This window comes from Urocampus carinirostris, chromosome 10 (assembly GCF_059441175.1).
Source record: "Urocampus carinirostris isolate Australia breed hairy pipefish chromosome 10, RoL_Ucar_1.0, whole genome shotgun sequence".
Taxonomy (NCBI): domain Eukaryota; kingdom Metazoa; phylum Chordata; class Actinopteri; order Syngnathiformes; family Syngnathidae; genus Urocampus; species Urocampus carinirostris.
The window spans coordinates 20,320,885-20,346,086 of NC_142358.1; the positions used below are offsets into that span (position 1 = coordinate 20,320,885).

At 36.5% G+C, this 25,202-nt stretch overlaps 1 protein-coding gene across 2 annotated transcripts in view; it reads right to left on the reverse strand.

The window, feature by feature from the left end:
* hip1 (huntingtin interacting protein 1) overlaps positions 1 to 25,202 on the reverse strand; it is a 69,977-nt gene that overhangs the window by 18,939 nt on the left and 25,836 nt on the right. For both annotated transcript variants that reach the window (XM_088345404.1, XM_088345405.1), the window contains exons 3-17: positions 24,215 to 24,357; positions 23,747 to 23,803; positions 20,655 to 20,735; positions 17,348 to 17,424; positions 16,353 to 16,414; positions 15,161 to 15,301; positions 14,353 to 14,410; positions 14,179 to 14,254; positions 7,204 to 7,347; positions 6,840 to 6,937; positions 5,596 to 5,668; positions 5,288 to 5,471; positions 3,674 to 3,762; positions 3,433 to 3,549; positions 3,191 to 3,292 (exon numbers count right to left, since the gene is read on the reverse strand). In XM_088345404.1, coding sequence (XP_088201530.1) covers positions 3,191 to 3,292; positions 3,433 to 3,549; positions 3,674 to 3,762; positions 5,288 to 5,471; positions 5,596 to 5,668; positions 6,840 to 6,937; positions 7,204 to 7,347; positions 14,179 to 14,254; positions 14,353 to 14,410; positions 15,161 to 15,301; positions 16,353 to 16,414; positions 17,348 to 17,424; positions 20,655 to 20,735; positions 23,747 to 23,803; positions 24,215 to 24,357 — 1,502 coding nt within the window. The remainder of the gene's footprint in view (positions 1 to 3,190; positions 3,293 to 3,432; positions 3,550 to 3,673; positions 3,763 to 5,287; positions 5,472 to 5,595; positions 5,669 to 6,839; positions 6,938 to 7,203; positions 7,348 to 14,178; positions 14,255 to 14,352; positions 14,411 to 15,160; positions 15,302 to 16,352; positions 16,415 to 17,347; positions 17,425 to 20,654; positions 20,736 to 23,746; positions 23,804 to 24,214; positions 24,358 to 25,202) is intronic.

The following is a 25,202-nucleotide window of genomic DNA, read 5'->3' on the forward strand; positions in this document are numbered from 1 at the left end:
TTGAGAGTGGACAGTGGATGTGAAATAAAAATTGATACCGAATTTGTCTGGCAAGACCAAGCACGGCAACCCAAAATGTTACGAGACCCATATTGGCCATTTGGCTGTATTTCCTTATGTAATGAGCTTATGAGGCGCGACATGGGCAAACTTTCCAGAAATTGACAACCTTTCATGTCTACTGAGTATTTGTTTTTAAAGAACTAGAGGCCCGTTTAAGGGTGGAACTGCGACTGGGTGGTTAGCGTGAAACACCACGGTGCAGAGGTTCAGGGTTCAAATCCAGCTACCGCAACCTCCCTGTGTGGAGTTTGCATGTTCTGCGCGTGGCAGCGTGGGCTTCCTCCAGGCACTGCGGTTTCCTCCAACATTTACAAAGCATGCATGTCATGTTAATTGGCCGGTTCAAATTGTGTGCCCTGCGACTGGCTGGCAAACCGTTTAGGTTGTCCACTGCCCACTGCCCAAAGATAGCTGGGATGGGCTCCAGCACCCCCGCTACCCTACTGAGGAAAAGCGGTGCAGATAATGGGTGGATGAATGGATAGAGGCCCATTTATACTTGCAGCACAGGCTTGGGCCTGCTTGTTGAGCAACACATACGCAATTCCCTATCATACTGCGGCCAAAATCGTATGCATCTAATTGCAAAAAAGCTACAGTTGATAATGTCAGGCACGACCAAGTGGTGGGTGCTTCACATCCTTTGGCCAAATCGGGGCCAAATGTATGGGGGGGCCAAAGTGGTCACGGCCCACCCAGATGTGAGTCGTGCCTGCCCAATCAAAATATAAGGATTGTTGAAGTACAAGGTGTGGATATGGAAAAAGTACATTAAATTAAGTCTTTTGGTGTAATAATAGATGACAGATTAATCTGGAGATCTCACTCAAAATGTGTTTGGAACAAACTATCAAGAAGCATCTCAGTGCTCGGCAATGCAAAACATATTCTGGACCATATATCACTCTGCATTCTTTACGACACATTGGTTTCCCCACATTTAACTTACTGTTCAGAAGTTTGGGGCAACACTTATAAATGTACACTAAAATTACTATCACTATGCCAAAGAGAGCCAGAAGGATAATTAATCATGTCGGTTACAAAGATCACACAAATGCACTTTTCTGGAAAACAAATATATTAAAATTCACTGATCTGCTTAACTTTAAATGGCATAAATTATGGACAAAGCAATAAATAATCTGCTTCCTGAATTGATTTAAAAACTATTTTTAACAAAATTGGGTATTATAATGTAAAGGGAACAAATAATCCATACGATCTTCGTGCCCGCATAACTTTAAAAAAGTTATCAATTTCTATATGTGAAGTAAAGTAACTTTGTGCTTTGTGCATGAATAAAACTAGCATGAACAGACCTTCATCATGGAAAAGGTGGCAATATAAAGGGTTGATCTAACCAACATATTGGGAATATTTTTACGAGCCTGTTTATTTGTAAACATAAATAATGTGGTGAAACGAACGGGTTACAAGAAGCAATGTCCAACGAAGCAAAAATGTTTAAGGCGGATTCCTATTTATCTGTTGGCATTATCGTGTGTTTTGAAGTAAATATTTCACAAGTTGGAGTCTCTAGATTGTCCTTGATGTAACAAAGCCATTTTCGCAAACATTCAAAAAAGTTGGAGACGGCCAGGAGATGTAATGGTTAGGTATGCCAGCTTTATAGTTTTCAATTAACTTGTTTCAGACTGATTGTATGTTTCCCTGAGTAAGTATTGAATCTCAAGAGTTTAAGCTTTCCAATGATATGTAGCATGGCATATTTGAGTGACTGATGACATTGTACAGACACATATTCGTTTATCAAAACATGGCGGCCTACCGGCGGGCCGGCGGAATGTTAAGGGGTTAAGGTACCGTATATTATTAGAACTCTTTCTGTGTACCGTCTTTCTTTGTAAATATCTCCTGTTTCAATAGGGGCACATGCGGCTTAGTCAAGTGCAGCTTATGCATGTACAAAATGGTTTTGCTTTAAAAATGTGCTGGGTGCGGCTTATAATCAGGTGCGCCTCATAGAATTTTACAGTATATTTATTAATACAATCATTCATTAATAGGAAAGTCTAAGGGGTAGGATTAAATAAACATGTATTTATTCCTACTCCTTTTTGGACATGTTACCTTAACATTGTTTATGTCTTCTTTTTTTTTTTAATAACTTTTTTTATCTTGATTTTTTTTCTTTTTATTCATGCAACAAGAGCACTTTTATTGCATCAACATTTTTTGACGGGCCTTTTCTGCATGCCTTGTTCCATATCGGAGGGATGGGGCCATCGCCGAACCCTCCGGCAAAAATCAAGTGACCATTGGCAACGTGCGACAGAGGAGTGAAAGCATAAATAGGCATTGAGATATGGTATGATACTACGTTCTTCATGCAAACCACATGCTCATCTGTCTGGCTGGATTCCAAAATGTACTCATGCGGCTGCCGTGACATGGTGGGTACATTTGGAACTAATTCCTATCATGTTCCTTATCAATCTGTGACTGTGGGAAAACTTGGCTTCAAGTATGTTAATTATTTCACTCTTGCAGAGTCAGTTTCATTGTAAACCACATCCCACAAATAAAAATATGCAAGAAGATTGCAGACATTGTTAAACATTAAAATACTTAGGTCAGGACTAGAGGTAAGATATTGGGCCGGGAACCGACCAGAACCCGGCCCGATATTTATGCCGGGTCTGGGCTTAAAATGTCAATCATAAAGTACTCTGGCGCAGTTTCTCCCTCACACCATACGTAATTTCTGCTTCTTGCCAATAGTTGTAAGCCATTAAAAACTTTCTTTCTGCTTTTTGGGCCAAATCTTGCAGCTTGTAATCAGCAGAATTTGATTTATTTTGGTTCCATTTTGTTCAGTATCACTTTTATTCCGCTGCATGTCACTAAGATGTGCACTTCGGCTAAACTAGTCATTTAGTTAAATTAAAGTTTCGGGTTTATTTTGGGCTCGTTTATCAAATCTACTTAATCTGTCGGGTTTGGGCGAGTTCGGGTTTATATACATGCGACTCGGGTCAGGCTGAATTTTTTAGGCCCGATCTTCACCTCTAGTCAGGACAAACTGCTTTAAAATATTCTGGCAAAGAAAAAAAAAAGGACAAAAGTACAGCGGATTTTGTTGTTATAACAAATCACATCTGACCTGTTGCGAAGAGAACATGGTGGTTTTAAGGGAATCCAGCTCAGCCCTGCTGGAAACTAACTCTCTCTGTAACTCTTCAACATGCTCCCTCTGCGCTCGTTCCTAGATGAAAAAAAGCATTTAGCGCTACCAGATAACACAATTCTGAATAATTGCAGAAGATAAATTACATCATCCATGTACTTGATTTAGAAAAATAAACTATTTTTTTAAAGCAATGTAAGGCTGACTTTGATACCCACCTGTCTGTCTGCATAGTCTTGCGCAGCCTTCACCTTGCCCTGCATTTCTTTCTTAACTTCATCTATTTCGTCTTGAGCTGCTCGAGCTACCGTCATCTGTCGGGTCACCTCTGCATTCTGCTCCCAAAGTTCAAACATACACGTTGTAGATAATAAGCAAAAAAAACTTTTTTTATTATACTGCATTTATGTTTTTCATAATATCTTTGACAACTATAACAGAACAAGTGTTTTTTTTTACCTTCCTCAGCAATTCAGCATGGCCTTGAACTAGCTCGCTGTACTTCTCCTTAAGTTTGGTATAACGTTGCTCATTAGCCTGAGCCTTTTCTGCAAAATGACAAGATAAACAAAGAACAACATTGTACTAATAGCGCTCTTGATACATCATGGCCGGGCTTAAATCACTTTTCAAAGTCAGATAAAAAAACACTGAGCGTAAGATGTTTAATTAATTTCAAAAATTTTTGTGTATCAATTTATTAGGTGGAGGCACTTCTGAACCACCTTTTTCTGAATGTAGGTATTTTCCTAAGAATTTTTTTTACAATTTCCCAGAAAGAAATAGTTTTCAGAATAGTTTTTAATTTTCTCCACAACTGTTCACGTTGCGTTCCTTTCTATGGTATACAATATTTAAAATACTGTAGGAAATGGTGCCCCTACGATCCTAGTGGTTAAGTTATTCAACCAACAAACCAACCAATGCAAAATATTGGACCATTGTATAGTAGGTTTCATAGGATAACAGTTTGTTATTTTTACTATTATACCTCACAGTTGTTTGTTGTTTTGACTATTTTCCACTGCTTACATCAGGGGTCGGGAATATATGGCTCTTTTCATGAGTGCATGTGGCTTGGAGATAAAATTATACAAATCTCATCTGTAGCATTCCAATTTTGATAGATACAGAGTCAAGTCCAGGGCGCATAGCTGGCGTAACTAATAATATGTATGGTTCGGTCCAGTATCTAAAGAGCATACTCCCTACTACAGTATACATTCAAGGTGTCACACCAACAGACCATGCTTTGGTGGTACGCCGCTAAAAAATCCTTTATATGGAAGCTCATTAAACAATTTAAGTTTACTGTTGAGTCACTATATGATGAAAACCCATAGAAACACTGTAAACAGCCAGAAACGCCAGCCAAGCACACAGAGCAATTTGAATATGTGAGCGGTAGAGGTGGGTGGAGCTATCCTGAAATTATTCTTAAATATATGGTATCGGGCTGTCAAAAAAATAAAATCAAAATACAGTGGGACCTCGCTACTTAGCGGTTTCACGTTCGCGGGTTCAGAGCTTCACGGGTCTAAAAAATAATAATAATGCTTAAAAAATAAATATAATATATATATATATATATATATATATATATATATATATATTTATTTATTTAAGCATTTTTGAAGGGGCGTCGCTACTTTGCAGATTTTCACTTTTCGCGGGTGGATTTGGTCCCCATTAACCGCTATAACCGAGGGATTACTGTATCTTACAAATATTACAAGGTTCTATAACACAATTATTTTTCTTCTCTATTCAACTGGCTCAAATAATGCTCAGGAAATTTCAAATTCTTTGACATACAACTTATTTTTAAAGTAACAGAAATAGTTACTTTCCCTCGTGAATAGTTAATTTTACAATAGAGTTATTACTGTTATCGTGTACAATTGTTTCTTGGAGCGGTGCTATTCCTGCTCTCTGATACACATATCCAGGTCCTTTTTAAGTCACAGTTTTGCTTCTTATTCAAAAAGATATTTGTCAAAAATTCAATATGTTGCGCCATTTAATTTCATCCTCAAAATTCTCCCATAACAAATGATCAGCGAGAAGGCTTACTTTCAATTTCTGTCAGACTCCGTTGTTCCTTTTCCGTGTCTTCCCTGACCCGCTTGATGTCATCAAGCTCAGCCTTCAGAAACTCACTTTCTCCTGCTGCTTGGAGCCTGAGGTGGCTTTGCTCTGCAAGTTCTGCCTCCAGCTCATTGACTCGGCTCCTCAGAGCCTGACATAATCGTCCACTCTTGGTGAGAGGAAAAAGGTGGGTATTTTTTTGTAATCACTTTCACAATCGCAAATGTTTACCGATGCAATTTATCATGCACTTGATTAAACAATTAATCGGGGCTTATCGTTTTTGTATTTACCTCCAATCGGAATGATTCCAACTCGCCCTTAAGGGCCTGGATCTCCCTTGTCAGCTGTTCAATAAGTCGGTCTCTGGCAGATTAAGAACAAATTTGTGTCAATATTAAAATGTTTTATTTGATTTAAACATACATCAGCACTTCAATTGAGACTAGAGAGTACCTAGCATCAAATCAGTGCTTTAATGCAGTGGTCGGTAACTACCAGGCCGCGGACCAGGCTGTGGGTTGTTTGGTATTGGGCCACACAGAAAGAAAATTAAGTTGCCCTTATTTTTTGCTTATTTAGTCTTTTTACAGAATTTGTGATGTTTTATGTTAGTAAATTATCTTATTTGAGCAAAGGATGATTAGTCGAATATAACACCCATCACATTTGCTCAAAATTGGATGCAACGGAAATCTAATCAGGATCGCAGAACTGAGAGTGGCGTTGATGACATGGAAAAAGCATTAGGTTTTGTCTAATCTTCACACTTTTTTTAACTCACGGTGCCACTTTTGCCTTTTCATCTTGAAAGCACACGTGATTGGTCAATCGTTCTACAGACGCTCCCCTACTTACGACCATTCGACTTACGAAAAACGGTAGATACGATAATTTTTTTCGGGACATTGCTGTAAGTAAGATTTTGTATTGTGTGCACCTTTTTCCGAGTACAGGACAGTACTGTAGTGCTTCTTTCCGCCGCTACCGAAAAAAAAAAAAAGAAATCCGCTTCCTCTTTCTAATTCGTGTGTAAATATACTACGTATACTGTACTGAATCTCTAGCGTGCTAAAAACGTTGAAGTTTTTATTGTTAAATACCTCGTGCATCCATTAAATATGGTTGGTGTAAAGTGTAAAGAGGAGGCGAGCCATTTCTTTTAAAATGAAAGCGGAATAAGAAAGCTTGATGCGGTTGAGAAAATGGTAAGTTAAATTTGACTTTATTTATTTCTATAGAGCATATTTTATGAAATGTTTTTTTTTAGTACAAAACAATACAGGTTACTTAGACAAGCCTTAAACATACTTGTAAAAACCTTAAACATACAAAATATAGCACTGAAGCAACTTACGAAAGATTTCAACTTACGAATGATTTAGAAGGTAATAAAACCCAAGCAACTGCTGTTATGATTAAGGGCTATACAAGTAAACATGACTTGACTTAAAGTATATTTTAACATAGAATATTGTTTTGATTAAAGATTATCTACACACTGAGGAAGTTTACAAGCAATACTGGCAAGACGTACTTGTCGTCTTTGCGCATCCCATTTTGATTGTTGAAGTTGAAGGGGTCAATTGCGGCAGAGGTACCAAACAGGTCATCAAATTTGGTCTCCACTGGAGCCTGAGCAGTCAAATCACAAGACAAAAGTACTGTAAATCATAAACAAAGAAGAAATCGTTAAAGTACTTCGGTAGAGTAAGTAAAACAAATGACGTGAAAAATATAAACTACTTGATCAACCATTTTTCAGCCTCAACATTGATATAAGCTTACGGCTTTGAGTTCTTATTTTTTATATATTCAGTCAGAGCAATGTATTCAGAATGTATCCATTTCTACTGACTTTACAATATACTGCTAACTCCAGACATTGGTCCCGTTTTTACCGGAAAGACGGGGAGGTCTGTATCCACCAGGTCATCGGTTTCAACCATGTGTTCAGACTCCGGCGAAGACGACTCGGCCGGGATCACAACCACAGGGCTGATGTGCTCAGACAGGGCAGACGCACGCAGGAAGTTTGGAGGATTCTGCATGAAAAGATTTCATACTTTCATAATGTTTTAACTATGTCATCATTCCGTTTTGCACATTTATGTGTGTAAAATTAAAACACTTCGTTAAAAAGTTCTTCCATTTGGGCCCTGGTGCTGTGGAATGCTCTGCGCTCTGAGAATCGATCTGCAACCTTAGTGGAACCGTTTTAAACTAGGCTTAAAACACAGCTTTAATCTATAGCTTATTAATGACCTATGTTTCATTTTGATAATGTCTGTGTATGGTAAAATACATTTTGGCCTGGTCATCTTGGAAAGGGGAGTCCCTTCTCATGGTTTCCCAATTTTTCTCATGCTGCTGTTTTTAGTGTTTCCCTGCCCTCATGTAGGTTTTAGATCAGGGCATGGTGTAATAATAGCATGTAGCCTGTGCAGTCCTTCAGGAATTCTTTGGATTAAGGGCTATACAATAAACACCTAAAACAATGTTGTGTACACTATGCATTACGCACACTACGATATCCCACCAAACGATGCAAATCTGACTCCAGATTTCACTCAAATGTTGTCCTGGGTGACAACATTTGACAGTATTCCAAGAATGCATAATTCAAATAATGAAATTAATGAAGTCATTTTTGTTATTTGAATGTTTGTTTTATCAATTAAATCATGGCATTTTTGGTGTCCATAGTTCCTAACCCAACACATCTGCTTCAATATGTCAAGGTTTGTAAGAGTGATTGAAATCCTTGTAAATGCTTGAATTTTAATGTTGTATTTTATGTATTAAAAGTGCTTGAATTGTAGATGAAACGCTTGTAATTACTTGAAATTGTTTCCATATTTCTCAACAAGTTTTCTGAGAAATGACGCCGACTCTGCTCTCTGTTGGCTTCACTTCGCCATTGCATTTCTTCTTCCCTCTTGATTAACAGAAACTGGCATTAGTTTGTATGGCATTGTCCTATAAAATCGCATCGCCCCCTAAATGTCACACCCAAGATGACAGGCTCATGTTACACCTAGACAGAGTACTATAAAAATGTATCAGTGTAAGGATTACGCATCAATAATAGACAATTATTATGGACATTGCAAAAAATAAGGGTGTGTTTCCCAGCTAAATTAAAGCTCTCGTCTTGGGATCAAGAGTTCACAGGTTCGATTCACGGCTTCTCCGTGTTATATGTTGAAGTGTCTTTGGGCAAGACACTGAATCCCTAATGCCCCTGATAGTAGGTAGGTAGTGTGTAAAAGGGAAAAGTGTGAAGCACATTGCAAAGCGTTTTGGGAGGTCTTCATTGACTTGAAATGCGCTATATAAATGCAGACCATTTACATTTACAAATAAACATGCCTTGACTCAAAGCAATAGGTTTGTTACTATTGGACGAATGCAAAGGAGACTTCAGGGGATGCCAATTGACGCTGGCTAACATGGCGGCGCTACTTGTATAGCGACCAACAGTCGGGGAAACTAAGTCCGGCGAAAATAACAACTTGAGACTCAGCGGGCGATCGGGTGATGCGATCAGCGGACGGTGCCGTAAGAGTAACGTGAAGTCTTCAAGATGCCGAGCAGAGATAAGGAACTCGAGGAAATTAAAAAGTCACTCGGCTTTTTAATGGATAAAATGGATATCGTCACCAGACAACAAGACACAATTTTGAGTTTAATGGCTGAAATCAAAGACCTTAAAAACGAAAACATTGAGAAAGAAAAGAGGATTATTGCACTAGAAGGGCGCGTAGCAGATCTGGAACAGTATACCAGGATAAATGACATCATTATCACCGGTCTGGACATCAAACCTCGGACCTATGCCAAGGCTGTGGCAAATACAAATATTGGAACAGATGCTGATGAGGATTCTGCTGAGCAACAGGTCATTGCTTTTATGAGTAAAAAAGGCATATCCATCAATGCTGAGGACATAGAAGCATGCCACCAATTAACAAGAGGTGACAACCGACCCAAAGCGACCATCGTAAGGTTTGTTAACAGAAAACGGAAACATGAAATCCTTAAGCAAGGAAAAAAACTAAAAGGGACTAATGTTTATTTAAATGAACACTTAAGCAAAAAAAACTCTGACATTGCAAGACAGGCTCGATTTTTGAGGAAAACGAACAAAATACAAGGAACATGGACTTCAAACTGCAGAGTATACATAAAGTTAAACGGCACCCCGGAACAAGCAAAAATATTATGGGTTCGAGAATTGCAGGAGCTGGACAGATTTGCCTGAAGAGTAACAATGGCATCCTGGACTGACAATATGGACACCTTTATTACAGATCACAATAAAAAAATCCATCATAATATATTAGGCCATGATTTACCGGAACTGAGCATTGTTAATCACACTGACTCCAATAATTCAAGATTAGATGACTTCGATCCTGACCACAAATTCATATCAGCTAGCTCAGACAATTGCAAATATTATACTGGAAATGAATACAATACCTTTGTTAAATCTGAAGACAAATTCTCAATAATACACTTTAACAGTAGAAGTATGTACACAAATTTTGATGACATCACTGAATACTTACAACAATTTGAGAACCCGTTTAGTGTTATTGCAGTTTCTGAAACGTGGTTCAGTGAGGGAAGGGGTGTAAATTTTGAATTAAACAACTATAATCTGAACTATGTAAATAGAACAAACAAAATAGGAGGTGGAGTAGCTATATATGTGCACAAAAGATTAAAATCGAAAATATTACAAAACATGTCATTTGTCATTGACGATTTACTTGAATGTATTACAATAGAAATTATAAATGAAAAAAGGAAAAATATTATAGTCAGTTGTGTGTATAGAACACCGGGCTCAAATCTGGAAACCTTCACAAACTGGGCTGAAAAAACATATTCAACAATAAGCGCCAAAACACTATTCATTTGTGGAGATTTCAACATCGATCTAATGAATCCAAACAAACATAAAAACATTGATGACTATATTAATATGATGTACAGTATGAGTTTGTACCCAACTATATTAAGGCCTAGTAGATTCACTTCACACAGTGCAACACTCATTGACAATATATTTACAAATAATATGGAATTTACAAACGTCAGCGGGTTAATGGTTTGTGATATTTCTGATCACCTACCAGTATTTACAGTGTATGATGAAAAGGTTACTAGACAAGAATCAATTAAGGATTATGTTTACAAACGAGTTAGAACTGAAGCGACTATTACATCACTGTATGATGACTTAGTTAAACAAAACTGGAATGATATATATGGTACAGATGATGTGGATTGTGCGTTTGACATATTTTTGGAAATATTCACCAACAAGTACAACAAAAATTGCCCAATGAGACAAATTAATATTAAGAATAAATCTGTAAACCATCCATGGATAACTAAGGGTTTACATAATGCTTGTAAGAAAAAAAACTACTTATATAGAAAATTTATTAAACTAAGAACTAAGGAAGCCGAAACCCGGTATAAAACGTATAAAAACAAATTGACAGGAATATTAAGAGCAAGCAAGAAATTATACTATACCAATTTATTTCATCATAACAAAAGTAATATCAAAGGTATTTGGTATATATTAAATAGTATAATAAAAGGAAAGAATGTAAGCTAAAGTTTCAGGAGCGAGCAGAGAGAGTGGGAAAGGTGAGATGGCACAACATTCATTTGGACAGGTAACTTAAAATTAGTTTTACCTGGTTATATCAGTATCAGAAATTATTTTCCCCCCATTTTATTAACACTCCACTTATTGAAACATAAATATTTTGTTTGTTTGTTGTACATGATTCAAATTGAATCGTTTCTCCGGCGCCGTCACGAATGGCAGCCACTCCAGCAGCTCCCGTGTTATTTTCGATTGTTCTCAGTTATTTTCGATTGTTCTCAGCTTAGGGATGCTGCTGGGAAAGTGAATTTCCCTTCGGGGATGAATAAAGTATCTATCTATCTATCTATCTAATGCATATCCAAACTATTTTATTGATAAGAACAGTGAAAATTATAATTTAAATCAAGTTGTGGAGAATTTTAATAGTTATTTTGTAAATGTTGGACCAGAGCTCGCTGCAAACATCCCAGAGTGCAGTGGTAAACAATTTGAGTCACTGATAAAAATGAACTCCAAGACCATGTTTTTATCCGGGGTTACGGAATCAGAAATCTTAGACGTGGTTAACAACTGTAAAAACAAAACGTCTATGGATTGTTTTGACATCGATATGGTACTAATTAAGCAAATTATAAACAGCATTGTGAAACCATTGACCTACATCTGTAATCTATCATTTCTAACAGGCACATTTCCAAATCAAATGAAAATAGCAAAAGTTATACCAATATACAAAAATGGGAACAAGCACATTTTTACAAACTATAGACCGGTATCTCTGCTTCCTCAGTTCTCTAAAATATTAGAGAGACTTTACAATAATAGACTAGAACAATTTGTAGATAAACATAAATTGATTAATGAAAGTCAATATGGTTTTAGAGCAAACAGATCAGCAACAATGGCAATTATTGATGCAGTAGAAGAAATCACCCACAGTATAGAAAAGAAGAGATACGCAGTCGGGGTATTTATTGACTTAAAAAAAGCATTTGATACCATTAATCATAATATACTATTAAAAAAAATGGAAAGATATGGCATCAGGGGAGTGGCTTTGAAATGGATTCAAAGTTATTTGACGGGGAGGAAGCAATATGTAAAAATGGAAGAGTTTTCATCTGAATATTTGGACATCTGTTGTGGAGTACCACAGGGTTCTATCCTGGGACCAAAGCTATTTAATTTATATATTAACGATATTTTTAATGTTTCAAAACTATTGAAAATAGTAGTATTTGCAGACGACACTAACATTTTCTATTCAAATGATAACTATATGGATTTGGTAACCTGTATTAATCGTGAACTAATTAACCTAAAAGTATGGATGGATATAAATAAATTATCTTTAAATTTAAATAAAACCAAAGTAATATTCTTTGGTAATCGTAAGGCAAATCAAGATTTAGAAGTAAAAATGGATGGTGTCACGATAGACATTGTATCAGAAATTAAGTTTTTAGGGGTCATAATAGACAATAAATTAAGTTGGAAAACACACATCAGACACATACAAACAAAGGTATCTAAAAGCATTTCAATAATTAATAAAACCAAAGTTCTTTTACATTATAATGCATTGTATTTATTATATTGTTCTCTAGTTCTGCCATATTTAACCTATGGTGCAGAAGTCTGGGGCAATAATTACAAAAGTTCACTACAGCCCCTTTTTATCCTTCAAAAACGTGCAATAAAAACCATACACAGGGTAGGATATCGGGATCATACCAATATTTTATTCATGCAGTCCAATTTATTGAAATTGGATGATTTAATAAAATTTTTCACTTCACAACTGTTATTTAAGGTCAACAAAAACATAGTGCCAGAAAACATACAAAGATTATTCACTCGGAAAGAGGGAAATTATAACTTGAGGGGCTGTGGTGAATTCAAAATCCCAAAGGTGAGAACCACCAGGAGAAGTATGTGTGTGTCTGTGTGTGGAGTCAGACTTTGGAATAATTTGCAAAATGAAATCAAACAATGTCCAAATATACATGTGTTCAAATTTAAATATAAAAAAGCATTACTGGCGAAATACAGAGATGAAGAAAATGGGATATGAGGGAGACTGGAAATACTGCACTTCAAACTATGGCTAACTTGTTGTTATTGTTCTATTATCACATCAGAACTGTTATAAGTATTGTGTTTATTTTTATTGATATTATCACTGGTGCCGCAGTGACATTATGCGCATTATGACGTTGAGGGATGGGTATTGCGAAGATTAGTGTATAAAGTATGTGATTATTGTAACTATTATAATTATTGATATCTGACCTATTTAATAAGTATATCCATGAGATTTTGTTGTATTGGACATAAGAGGAGCTATATATAAAATGTGTTTTATAGGGAAGATAAAGGGGTAGGAAAAATAAGCATCTGCTTCTGACTACCCCTTTTCGAACATGTGTGACATTATTTCGTTGTTGATTCATTGTTTTTGTCCTGTTTTTATTTTTATGTTCGAAATAAAGTTTTCATTCATTCATTCAATTCCTTATTTGGACTGGCTGTTCGTTGTTTTGACTATTGCATCATTGTTGCTATCGGCCAGTCATGTTGCTGTTCTTTGATACCACACCCTTTTGGGTTGATCTGTTTTTTGTAACTTTGAAGATTTAACAAAGAGGGGGCTCAGAGGAGAGCTTTTGGAAGGGATGGAATTTTCTTATCTGAAAGCATTTCTCCGGGACTGTCCTTGCAAGGTAAAAATCCCTTGATTTCTTCTCGCCTTATTTTGAGTGTCTACTAAAGTTTAACTTCTACCAAGAAAACCTTTCCTGGTGCAATTTGTAAAAATGATTAATGAAGTCTAAGAAAGGGTTTTGCCCAAGTTCGTCAAAATAATATCCATACAAACATTTTACGGATGAAAAGGCATTGCACTATATAACTTTAATGTCCATTTTTCTAATACTTCGGGGTGGTCAAACTTTTTCAGTCGCGGGCCGCATTGGGTTAAAAACTTGGCAGTCAAGATTTTTTTTTTTCTTCTCAGAACTGATACATTGGCAATACGTGAGGAAAAATTATTCTCATTTGCATCTATTAATAAATGTACATGCAGATTTCTACATGTACAGTATGTGTCGCATTTAATTTTATATTTGATCACAAATAGAAAGATTTCATCAAAATGGTTTTAAAATACTCAGAATGAAAGCAAACAAATATAGTTGGACCACCCCTGTCCTAAAGGTTAATATAAAGCAGGAAGTGTCACCTCAGGCAACTGTGGGATCTGAATTAACCGCTTGAAGTACTGCAAGTTGCTGGAGCGATAAAACAAATTCTTCAACCTGCGACGAGAAAAAAAATCAGAGTGGAACAATAATAAGTACACAGTGACACTGTTGACGATTTGGTTTTGTGTTTCAGCCTCAGTGGCCCTACATACTTCTTAAACTGCTCCTGGAAGCGATCTCGATGGCCTTGGAGAGTGTCTGCTGGAAGGCCTGCATACAAATACACCCACAAGTCAGGTAACATTTCAAAGTGTCCAATTTACTATAAGTCACACTGGAGGGGGGAGAGGATTTATTTGATAAAACCCAACACCAAAAAAAAATACACACCATCTCAATATATATATATATATATATATATATATATATATATACACATATATGTGTGTATACAGTAAATTTCGGACTACAAGCTGCGACTAATGTCACAAGCTTTCAACCCTACGGCTTATGCAATGATGCAGCTAATTTATGAATTGTTTCGAACAAACACCAGGGGCGCCAGAGCAGTAAAGGTAAGAGTGAGACAGGTGGAATATATGCGTCGAGGAAGACGCTAGTTTAATGTAATTACGTGATTTGTGCATGAATAAAATTAGCAAGAATAGACCCTCATCATGAAAAAGGTTTCAATCATGAGTGGAGGGCAAACTACCATAATGAGAATAATTTTACAGATCTGTTTATTTATTAACGGAAATAATGAGGCTAAACAAACTGATTGTAAGAACAACGTTTAACGAAGCAGAAATGTTGTAGGCCGACTTTTGAACATATTTGTACAATGTCACCAGTCACTGAGATATGTCATGCCACATATCATTATAAAGATTAAACTCTTGGCATTTAAAATATGATGCCTATTTCAGAATATACTCATCAGAGAAACGATCAGAAGAGACAATTAAATTAAAAAATTAATAAAATTAAGTACTTTGGAATTGATTGTGTGTTACTCACATGAATGCAGTTTAAATAGCAACTTGACTGTATAGTCATACAGGTGGCTGGAGTCCAAGATGACTTGGATGAGTGGAGCCAGGCGACATTGGCCTGCAGCAGTCACGGACACTGACCGAGACATATCTAGCGAGCTGAATACTGGAAGAAAGGGGCACACACAAAATAATTGTTCAACATCCCTAAATTATGCATAGTGCATTCTGATAGGTTAAACAGTCTACTTCTTCACTTGTGCGTCAATAACCTCTAAGTTTAATATGTACACAAACGTAAAGAGCTTTGTTTTCTGTTTCTGTCTTTTGCAAAGTTTTTGACACATAGGTTAAACATTCTCTCACCTATCAGATTGCACTCTGAAAATTTGTTTGTGGCATCATGAGTAAAAACTGTGATAATGAGAAAAACTCTAATGCCTTTTCATACGTCATCTGTACAACTGGTAGTCCAGTGGTAAGATGTTGGCACTCCCGCCACTATAACTTGGGTTCAAATCCCATTGCAAATTATGCATTGCAATGTGGGCCAAAACCATGTGTAATAACACACACCTTTTAAATACTGATGACATTTCTAGTTGTATTCAATGTATTATTTGGTATATAAGGCACACTTTCAACTTTCTGGACAATTTGGGGTCTAAATATGGTATTTGAGATTTTCTATGTTACATCTATTACCTTTAGATTGCTTCCTGCTCTATGCTCTGGCTACATTTCAAACTGTAAATGTAAAACCCATATTTGGAATATAATTTCAGTCTTGTTAATGCATTCGATTGGTCACACATAGGTAGTCCATTCATTAACCAGAAAAGAAGCACAAACGTGCCTCATATGACACTGGACAGGATGCAGACTGGAGGCAAACACAAAAAGAAACAAAAATTATCTATTTTAGTTTGTTATAGAGTGGACGAGAGCAGCTTTTGCAGCCTTTCCTCCAGCGCACTTCACATCACAGTAGCCTATTTTTAGTCCCGTCTATACACCGCAAAACACACACACCTTTGATGACTCACCCAGACAACAACAGTGTCTGAAACCACTCAATCAGACGCATCGCTAGCCTGATGTTAGTGTCTATTTTCAAAAAGCAGTAGAACTCCATCACTCTGCCCAAGTATGAACTTTGCGCTTGAGTGAGTGTGAATTCACGTCTGATAATTTGAAAGAGATTTAAAAGATCTTACCTCCAAGGAAGAGGTTGAGTTCACACTCCAGGTAATCAAACATCTCAACCGTTAGTTGAAAGCTAGGGGCAGACAAAAAAGAAGTACATTTATACATAAGACCAGGGTGCATTACAAACAGAAAAACAGAGGAAGAGTTTGGGTTCAGATTTACAAATTCCGATAATTTCTTATGTGTAACTTACAGATACAAGGAGTTTAAGCAAAATGTGCAATGCAGGGGTGTGCCCACCCTAGTGAAAAGGGAATATCAGTCCTCTGAAGCACCATTGACATCGGGGCTGCAGGCTACAAGTTTAGTTTAGCTGTAGTAAGTTCTTAGTAAATAGTTTATTTTCACATGACAGCGACAATATAAAGTATTTGTATCATTACAAACAAACACACATAACAAGACCTAGACTATTGTGATAAAGTTCCTTATTTTCTGTAATGCAATTTAAAAATATGTAAAACATTCTGGAATTCATTACTAATCAACAGAAAAACTAACAGTCTTATGGTAGAAAAGGCAAGCCGTTTCTTTTGAAATGAAAGTGGAATAAGAAAGCTTGATGATGTTGAGAAAATGGTTGGATCGCTTTTTTCGGCCACTCTCTACCACGGCGGAGGAGGTCGCCTAACTCTTGAAGTTCATCTTCCAAAAGTAAGTTAAACTTAACTTTATTTACCTTCATGGAGCATATTATTTTTTTTAGATGTTAGTATTTTTTAGTACAAAACAATACAGGTTACTTATACAACCCTTAAACATGCTTATATAAACCTTACACATACATTCCATACAAAATATAGCACTGAAGCAATTTACAAACAAATTCAACTTATGATTGATCGTCCGGAACGTATCTTGTTCGTAAGTAGGGCAGCGTCTATATTTTTGAAATTATCTTAATTTTGTCAGGTACACATAACTGCTTGTTCAAAATCAATGCCCTTACTACTTATTTTTTAGATTCTAGTGTGTAAATATAGTGACAGCGTGCCTTACTTACAAGTTGTTGACGTCATTCTCTCCTGCCTCTTCAAGTTGTCTATTTGACATCTGCAGGTTGCCAGGAAACCGAGGGTTCTGATAGAAATGACGGAAGCAGAAAGGTTGAAGCTCAAATAACATGCCAAGTCATGCATCAGTTTACCTGTGGCACACATATGATGCAACTGTATAACTAAAATTAGAGGTGCAATATAATAATCCTAGGCTTGGGCTATACGGGGATTATTCCAGATTTTTTTTATTCCGAAAGATTTAATAAATGATAGATTAAATTGTCCCCCTCATTTATAAGCAAAATTTCTCCAGAATTTGTAAAACATTATAATTGTACAGGCCTTACGTAGGCATGGGCATATACCAATACGAGACGGTAACCAATACGACTATCAGCTACTTTCCGATGGCCTTTTAACAATATGAAACCTGGAATTTAAAAGAACGGTAGATAATAATAAAATCTGTACAATATTAAAGTAAAACATTATGCAATAATGTAAAGGTATCAGTCTAAAAATGACAGTTTTATTTGTAAAGGCAATTTTTTGTACTGATGTGGTATCGATAATGCCCGAGAGGTGCAAAACCGTTTTACAAAGACTTTTTGGCAAATATGAAACTAAATATTGTTGGCAACGCACAATTACAGCTCAATAGAAAAATAAGCATTCCCATGAACAAAAATATAATATCTCTAACAAAATAAAGTCCTCATGATACCTTGTGACTAATCAATACTTTTTAATAAAAAAATTTTTTATTTATTATATCAATTTTAGAAATTGACTAGTTTAAAAAATTTTAGAACCGTGAAATCAAGACGAAAACATTTTTGCACATAGAGAGCGAGATGGTTACGATAGATGACAAAACAATACAATAGATAACCAGTTAATTAATTGTGGTTTGACACATAATTGAAATGACTATTTTTTTACACAAGCTGTAAATATTTGGTTTACTTTTGAGGTGATTTCAAATCAGTTGTTGTTGCCTGAGCATTTTGCAACGGAAGTTTTTTGGAATCCATACATCCATTAACTACACCACTTATCCTCAGGAGTGCTGGGGCCCATCCTAGCCATCTTTAGGCAGTAGGGCAGGGGGATACCCTGGACTGGTTGCCAGCCTGTCGCAGGGCACAGAGAAACAGACAACGTGCATGCCAATTAACCTGACATGCACGTATTTAGAATGTGGAAGGGAAGAGGAGTGCCCCGAGGAAAACCACACAAGCACAGGGAGAACATAAAAATTCCGCACAGGAAGGCTGGTAGCTGGATTAGAACCCATGACCTTAGAACTGTGCCGCGGACTTGCTAACCACTCAGCTGCTGTTCCGCCCCTTTCTGGGATCATCTTTTAAAAATGTGTGGTGAGGCAAGTTAAGCTTTTTTTTCCCCCAAAATTTTTATCACTTAGGTCCTGGAATGACAAACAAAAATCAAGATTTTACTTTTAGGACCATATGGCCCAGCCATATGACAAGTTATGTTAAAATTCAATCATATTATACAATGATAAAAAAATAATTGCACCATATACATTTGAACTGATCTGCACCATATCAGATCAAAATTCTACCAGAAGGAACTGAATAAAATCATTCATTTTAAATTAAATCTTTACTGAATTGAGTCACACCACATGACATGAAGATATGTAACACATTTTATTTAATTGGAAACATGCATACTTCTATGATACATAGATAGCATTAAACTAAGAAACAAAAGAAAAAAAAAGAGAATGTTTCCGCTGAAAGAATTAGAAAAACTTTGGTAGGTAGATAGATGTGCCATGTCAGTTTTTTTTTTTTCAGTAAAACATTTTTGCCAAACATTCTTCAGAGGGTTGTCTCTACCATCCTTGTTGCAACGGTTTCTTCATTTGGTGAACGTATTTGACCTTGAATAAACCCTGATAGTGGGGATATTTGCCATTTTAGCTGATGACAATCAAGATGCACTAACAACATAGGCCAGTCTCCAAGAACTACCTTGTAAATATGTTGCAGTATTAGGGCTAAAACGATTAGTCGACTTTGTCTACAAAAAAACGAAATAGTTGACAATGAATTTCATTGTCGACTATTGTCCCCAGACACGTTTTCTCCACAGAGAAATCTCTACATGAATATAATCTCTGCTAAGAGTCCGTCTCGAGCGGGCTACTTAAACATTCAGAAATGGCGGCGTCAACATCAAGTAGGCATACCAAGACTTCGAAAATTTTGGGGCATTTTAGCCTAAATAGTACATACAGCCAATCCAAAGACTACTTGCAAAACTTGCATATCATGGGGGTGATGATGCATAATCTTTTAAAAAGCACGTTGGACAGTTTAACAGAACGGAGACTGACTTGACCCGGTAAGGTGCAAGTAACTTTCAAGCAAATATGATGCTGATGACATGCATTGCACATTTAATACACGTATATTTTGCCATAAAAGAGAGCTTGAGCGTTATGCCATACTCTACCTGACGAACGTATTTCCAATTAGTTGCATGGAGTCCGAAGAACAACAGTCCCTGTTGTTAAATCCGTTTGTTTTCAAAGTGTTGAGAATTTTTAAGAACTTTTTTTTTTACAGACTTTGCGGTTGACCACTGAATATATATCACAAAATGATGGACATTATATTTGTTTTATTAACTGTTCTACAGCTGCTAATGTGCCCATTCTTGGTTTACATGGATAAAAAGGTTTACTTGAATTTTATTTATTATTCATTTGCCTTTCCCTAAAGTTGGACAGAAGTTTATTTAAGTATTTGTCAGTGCCTAATTGGATTTTACTATATTTTTGTACAAACCTGGAGTATGTTCAATAAAAGATGTAATTTTATTTGTACCAATTATCTTGTGTTTATTATCATTTGACACAAAATCAAATCAACCCCATGCGAAATCTAAGAAAAATAATTATCCGATTATTCAACTTATCGCTTCAATAGTGAGTGATAGTCGTTGGTTGCAGACCTTCTGCCTATTCATCCTGACATTCGTTTTTTTCTTATTTTTCTTTTATCCTAGGGTGGCATATATAATTTTGTTGTAAGCACTGTTCACTACATTGTTATCAATGACAATGAAGAGAAGTCTAATTTTGAGAATCTCTATACATCTACAACTCAGTTCAGTTCTCCTATTATAAAAATCTTCATTTAAAGACCCATTAGGATCTCACCCAGGAAGTTCTATGAAAACCCACCCATACCCGTGAAGAGAAACAATGGCAATAAAGAGTCCAGATAATGAGCGCTGAAGGACGCTCGCTGGGTTTTATAGGCCATGCAGACTTACTTTGATGTGAAACTCCATTTTGGTGATGAGCAGTTTTAGGTAGATGCTGCACAGTTTCCCATAGCCTTCACTAAGGTGACCCTGTTGGCAAAAAGGCCAAATCACAAAGGGTGAGAAACGTGGAGAAATATACAAAGGTGAAAACACTATCTGCTGTGTTTGGCCTGTTTAGAATTACAAGGAAATTCGAGATGTCAAGTTGGCGCCAGATGGTGTTTCAATAAGATTCAAAGTGTGATACATTTCCTCTGGTAGAGCAGAACTAAAAGCACAATAGGACTAACAATGTCTTCCTCCTAAAAGAGCGCAACTGAAAAACAATTGGCGAACTTTGTAGTCATTGGAGTAAGTTCTCATATGCAAAACTATATTTTCATTGTGAGAATGGGGACAAAGTTGAAATGCTCTATTTAGAGACACACATTACTTGACCAGTGGATGGTGTTTACACAACAGAAAAAATATATTTTTTATTCCACTAAGCAATATAACAAACAAAATAGTATCATGCCATTAAGGATAATTTCATTTAACATTTCTTCCAAATTATGATTACTGATCACAGGATCAAATAAGTGCTGGGTTTGTTTTAAATCAATTAAAATTGCCAGAATGAATGATAAAATTGAGATTTTAATATTAAGGCACATCACCCAGCCCTAAATTCTGAGCTGTTCAATCTGATATGGATTACAGGTATCGGTCCCTGTCTGTTTTTCAACGGGACGCGCTGTTTGTTTTGCTTCCTGATGTCATCCGGTGACGTCACAGCTCTAGGTGATATCATGTCAAACTGTCTACTTTGAAAATTAATTTCTCGAATTCCATGGCGAGTGGAATATTTTGGAACATATCTGCATGATTGTGGGGAGGAACACAACACGTTCTGTGCCATATTGAAAAAGAAAAAGAGGGTCTTTTATAATCCCTTTAAATATCAACTGCTGACTTGGTAGCATCAAATGTATATGTATGTTTTTTTTAATAACCCAAGTTATTTTATAGTTTAAAACAATTGCACTGACTTTGTTAAGAAGGACCATGGCCCAAAATTTCATCAAATAAAACAAAACCGAGGGTACTCACAATGCTGGATTAAACACAATCTTTCGTAGTTTTCCTGCCTCAGCTCTGACTGATCAAAGGTAGGGCTCCCATACAAACACGTGGGCCTCTGTACAGTAATTGATGCGTTGATAGTTTTACCCAACAGCACCTGTCATTGGGAGTCATTAGGCGACCAAACCCCCCCAATTCCAACGCCTAATGCCGAGCAGGGAGTCAATGGGTACCAATGTTGAAAGTCAAGTCAAATCAAGTCATGTTTTTTTGTTTAGTCCTTAATAACAAAGAGTCTCTAAGGGCTGCACAGACCAGAGATTATTGCATCTTTTCAAGGTCCAATATATTTTAAGCCAATATTCACCACTGTTTGATTCGCGTCTTTCTAAAAGTATATTTAAAGTCAGGCTTATGTCACAACAGGTTTGCCATGTATTCCAGGATCAACATTTATGCATTTTTTGTTTGCATGCATCTAACCTAGAAAGGCAGAAACATGTAAAACAAGCATAAATGAATCTGTATGACGCATACAAACTAAGGTATCTAAAAGCATTTCAATAATGAATAAAGCCAAATTCCTTTTAAACTATAATGCATTGTATTTATTATATTGTTCTCTAGTTCTGCCATACTTAACATATTGTGCAGAGGTCTGGGGCAATAATTACAAAAGTTCACTACAGCCCCTTTTTGTCCTCCAAAAACGTGCAATTAGAACCATACACAGAGTAGGATATCGTGATCATACTAATATTTTGTTCCTGCAGTCCAAATTATTAAAATTGGATGATTTAGTAAATGTTTTCACTTCACAACTGCTATTTAAGGTCAACAAAAACATAGTGCCAGAAAACATCCAAAAATTATTCACTCGGAAAGAGGGAAGTTATAATTTAAGGGGCTGTAGTAAATTCAAAATCCCACTGTTGAGAACCACCAGGAAAAGTATGTGTGTGTCTGTGTGGAGTCAAACTTTGGAACAATTCACAAGACAAGATCAAACATTGTCAAAATATTCACGTGTTCAAATTTAAATACAAAAAAACATTACGGTCAAAATACAGAGATGAAGAAAATGGGGTATGAGTGATACTAGAGACTGGAAATGTTGCGTAACAAATGGATGGTTTACAACTATAGTTAACCTTGTTGTTATTGTTACTATTATTATATCATGACTGTTATTATTGCTATTGTTGTTATTATCATTGGTGTCTCAGTGATATTTAGTGACTCGTAGCATTATAACATTAATAGATGGGTAATACAATGATTAGAATATATCATATGAGACTATTGTTATTATTATAGTTATTGATCTCCGACCTATGTAATATGTATATCCGTGAGGTTTTGTTACATTTAGGCACAAAAGAGGAGCTATCTGTGAGATGTAATTAATAAGGAAGATGAAGAGGTAAGGAAAATAAGCGTCTGCTTCTTACTCCCCCTATTCGAACGTGTTATGTTAACATTATTTTTGTTGTTGAGTCATTGTTTTTGTCCTGTTTTTATTTTCTAATGTCCGAAATAAAGTTTTCATTCATTCATTTATTCAAAATGCAAACATGCGGTTTATGGTTCACGGATCCCTTAACCGCCACTTCCTGTGCTGTGTCTTGGGCAAGTGCAGCCTGGTGGAGGCCATTCCTCAAAAGGCTGTTTTTTAGGTAAGGGTTTGCTCCCTCACAGTACTGTAATTCCACTTAAACAGCTCGTGGGTGAGCAGGAATACACTTAATTTTTCAACAGACAGCTTTTCAGTTGAATAGGACAATTTATGTGTTAAATACTTACAAATTTACCATATATTTCGAACAATAGGGCAAACCGGAATTTAAGAGGTGCCCATCAGAAAATAGTCTTTTGTCATACATTATGTATACATAAGGCGCACCAGAATATAAGACGCATGAAATTTAGACTATGGTGAAGTGTTACCATGTTAATTTATGTTCCATGACATTAATTTCACAGTCACCAGTAAGAGTATTTTGGGATGGGAAATGTCATGTGTACTTACTCACCCACATCCTGCTCATATCCGTCAAATCTGCCTTATTCCTCATAGAGTCCTTTATCACCTGAAACAATCAGAGGATATAAAGGCGGCATTAGCTCAGGAGGTAGAGCGCTCGTCTTGGGATCAAGAGATCACAGGTTCTATTCCCGGCTCCTCCGTGTTATATGTCGAAGTGTCCTTGGGCAAGACACTGAATCCCTAATGCCCCCAATAAGCAGTTTGGCGCCTTGCATGGCTGCTATTGGTGTGTGAGTGTGTGTGTGAATGGGTAAGTGTGAAGTACATTGGGAAGTCTTCATTGACTTGAAAAGCGCTATATAAATGCAGATCATTTCATTTCATAAGGGAAGTAGAAAAGTCCAAGATTTTGCATTAATAAAAAGGGTTTTTGTATATAAATAAAGAAAAAATTGCTGGCATTAAATCCATATTGGAAAAGACTGCAGTGCAGAGTGATGCTTTCTTTACATACGTTTGAATGTCCATCTCGTAGTAGTTTGTGGAAAACATGGCAGAACTTCCAGCAAAGGACTGCGTTGCTGGAAAGAGGAAGTCGGTTGACGGCTGCCCAAAAAGTGTGGCAGCCTTTTTCATGATGAGTTCCCAAGATGCAGGGTGGCACAGTCAAGGACCAAAATGTTTCAATCGCACAAAAATTGGTGAAAATTTCCCAACTATAAGATCATTGAGTTTCTTGAAGAGAATCATCAAAAAACAGCCTGACATGGCTAAAAACAAAAAAGCAGGATTCAACCCAAAGCAGTACAGTATGACGTTTAATGAACCATAAAAACACTATTTAGTAGGGATGCACTGACTTTTCACAAAAGTAAATAAAGGAAAAATAAAGAAAAAAACATGCAGAAAAAACAATGTTGTGATGACGTCACGACAAATGTGAGGCAAGGCTTGTGAAGCTGGCTTTCACCCGGGGTGAGTTTGTGCAAGGTGCAGCTATTTTTAATTCATTTTACACACAAAAAAGGAATAAGATGAAGAAATGCGTAGAAACAGGAGCTTTGAGAAGCTTGACAAACAAGAAATTTTCTATTTAGGTAGCCACTAGGCAGACTTTGGATAGTGTTAACATTTATTGCCAACGCCACAGAGCTCACTTACTAGCTCAAGAAGCTTTAGAAGATTAGCTTGGAGAAGAGCAGCTTCAGCGAAAGACTGCTGTCATAGTCTTGTTCCACGGACAGACTGAGGTGATCATTTCTTCCGCATGCCATGAGGCTCTTTAACTCCACCTCACATCAAACCCCACCCCCACATTTGCATATAACCCTATTTTTTTTTACAGTGTGTATTTTCCGTAACAATATTTAAATGTTCTTTATCAACATGTTATATTGGGTATTTTTGTATTCTATATCTTTTATTTTATTATTTTATTTTTTAACACAAGGATACAGCTGGAAGTGTGAATATCCCTACCGGGATGAATAAAGTATCTATCC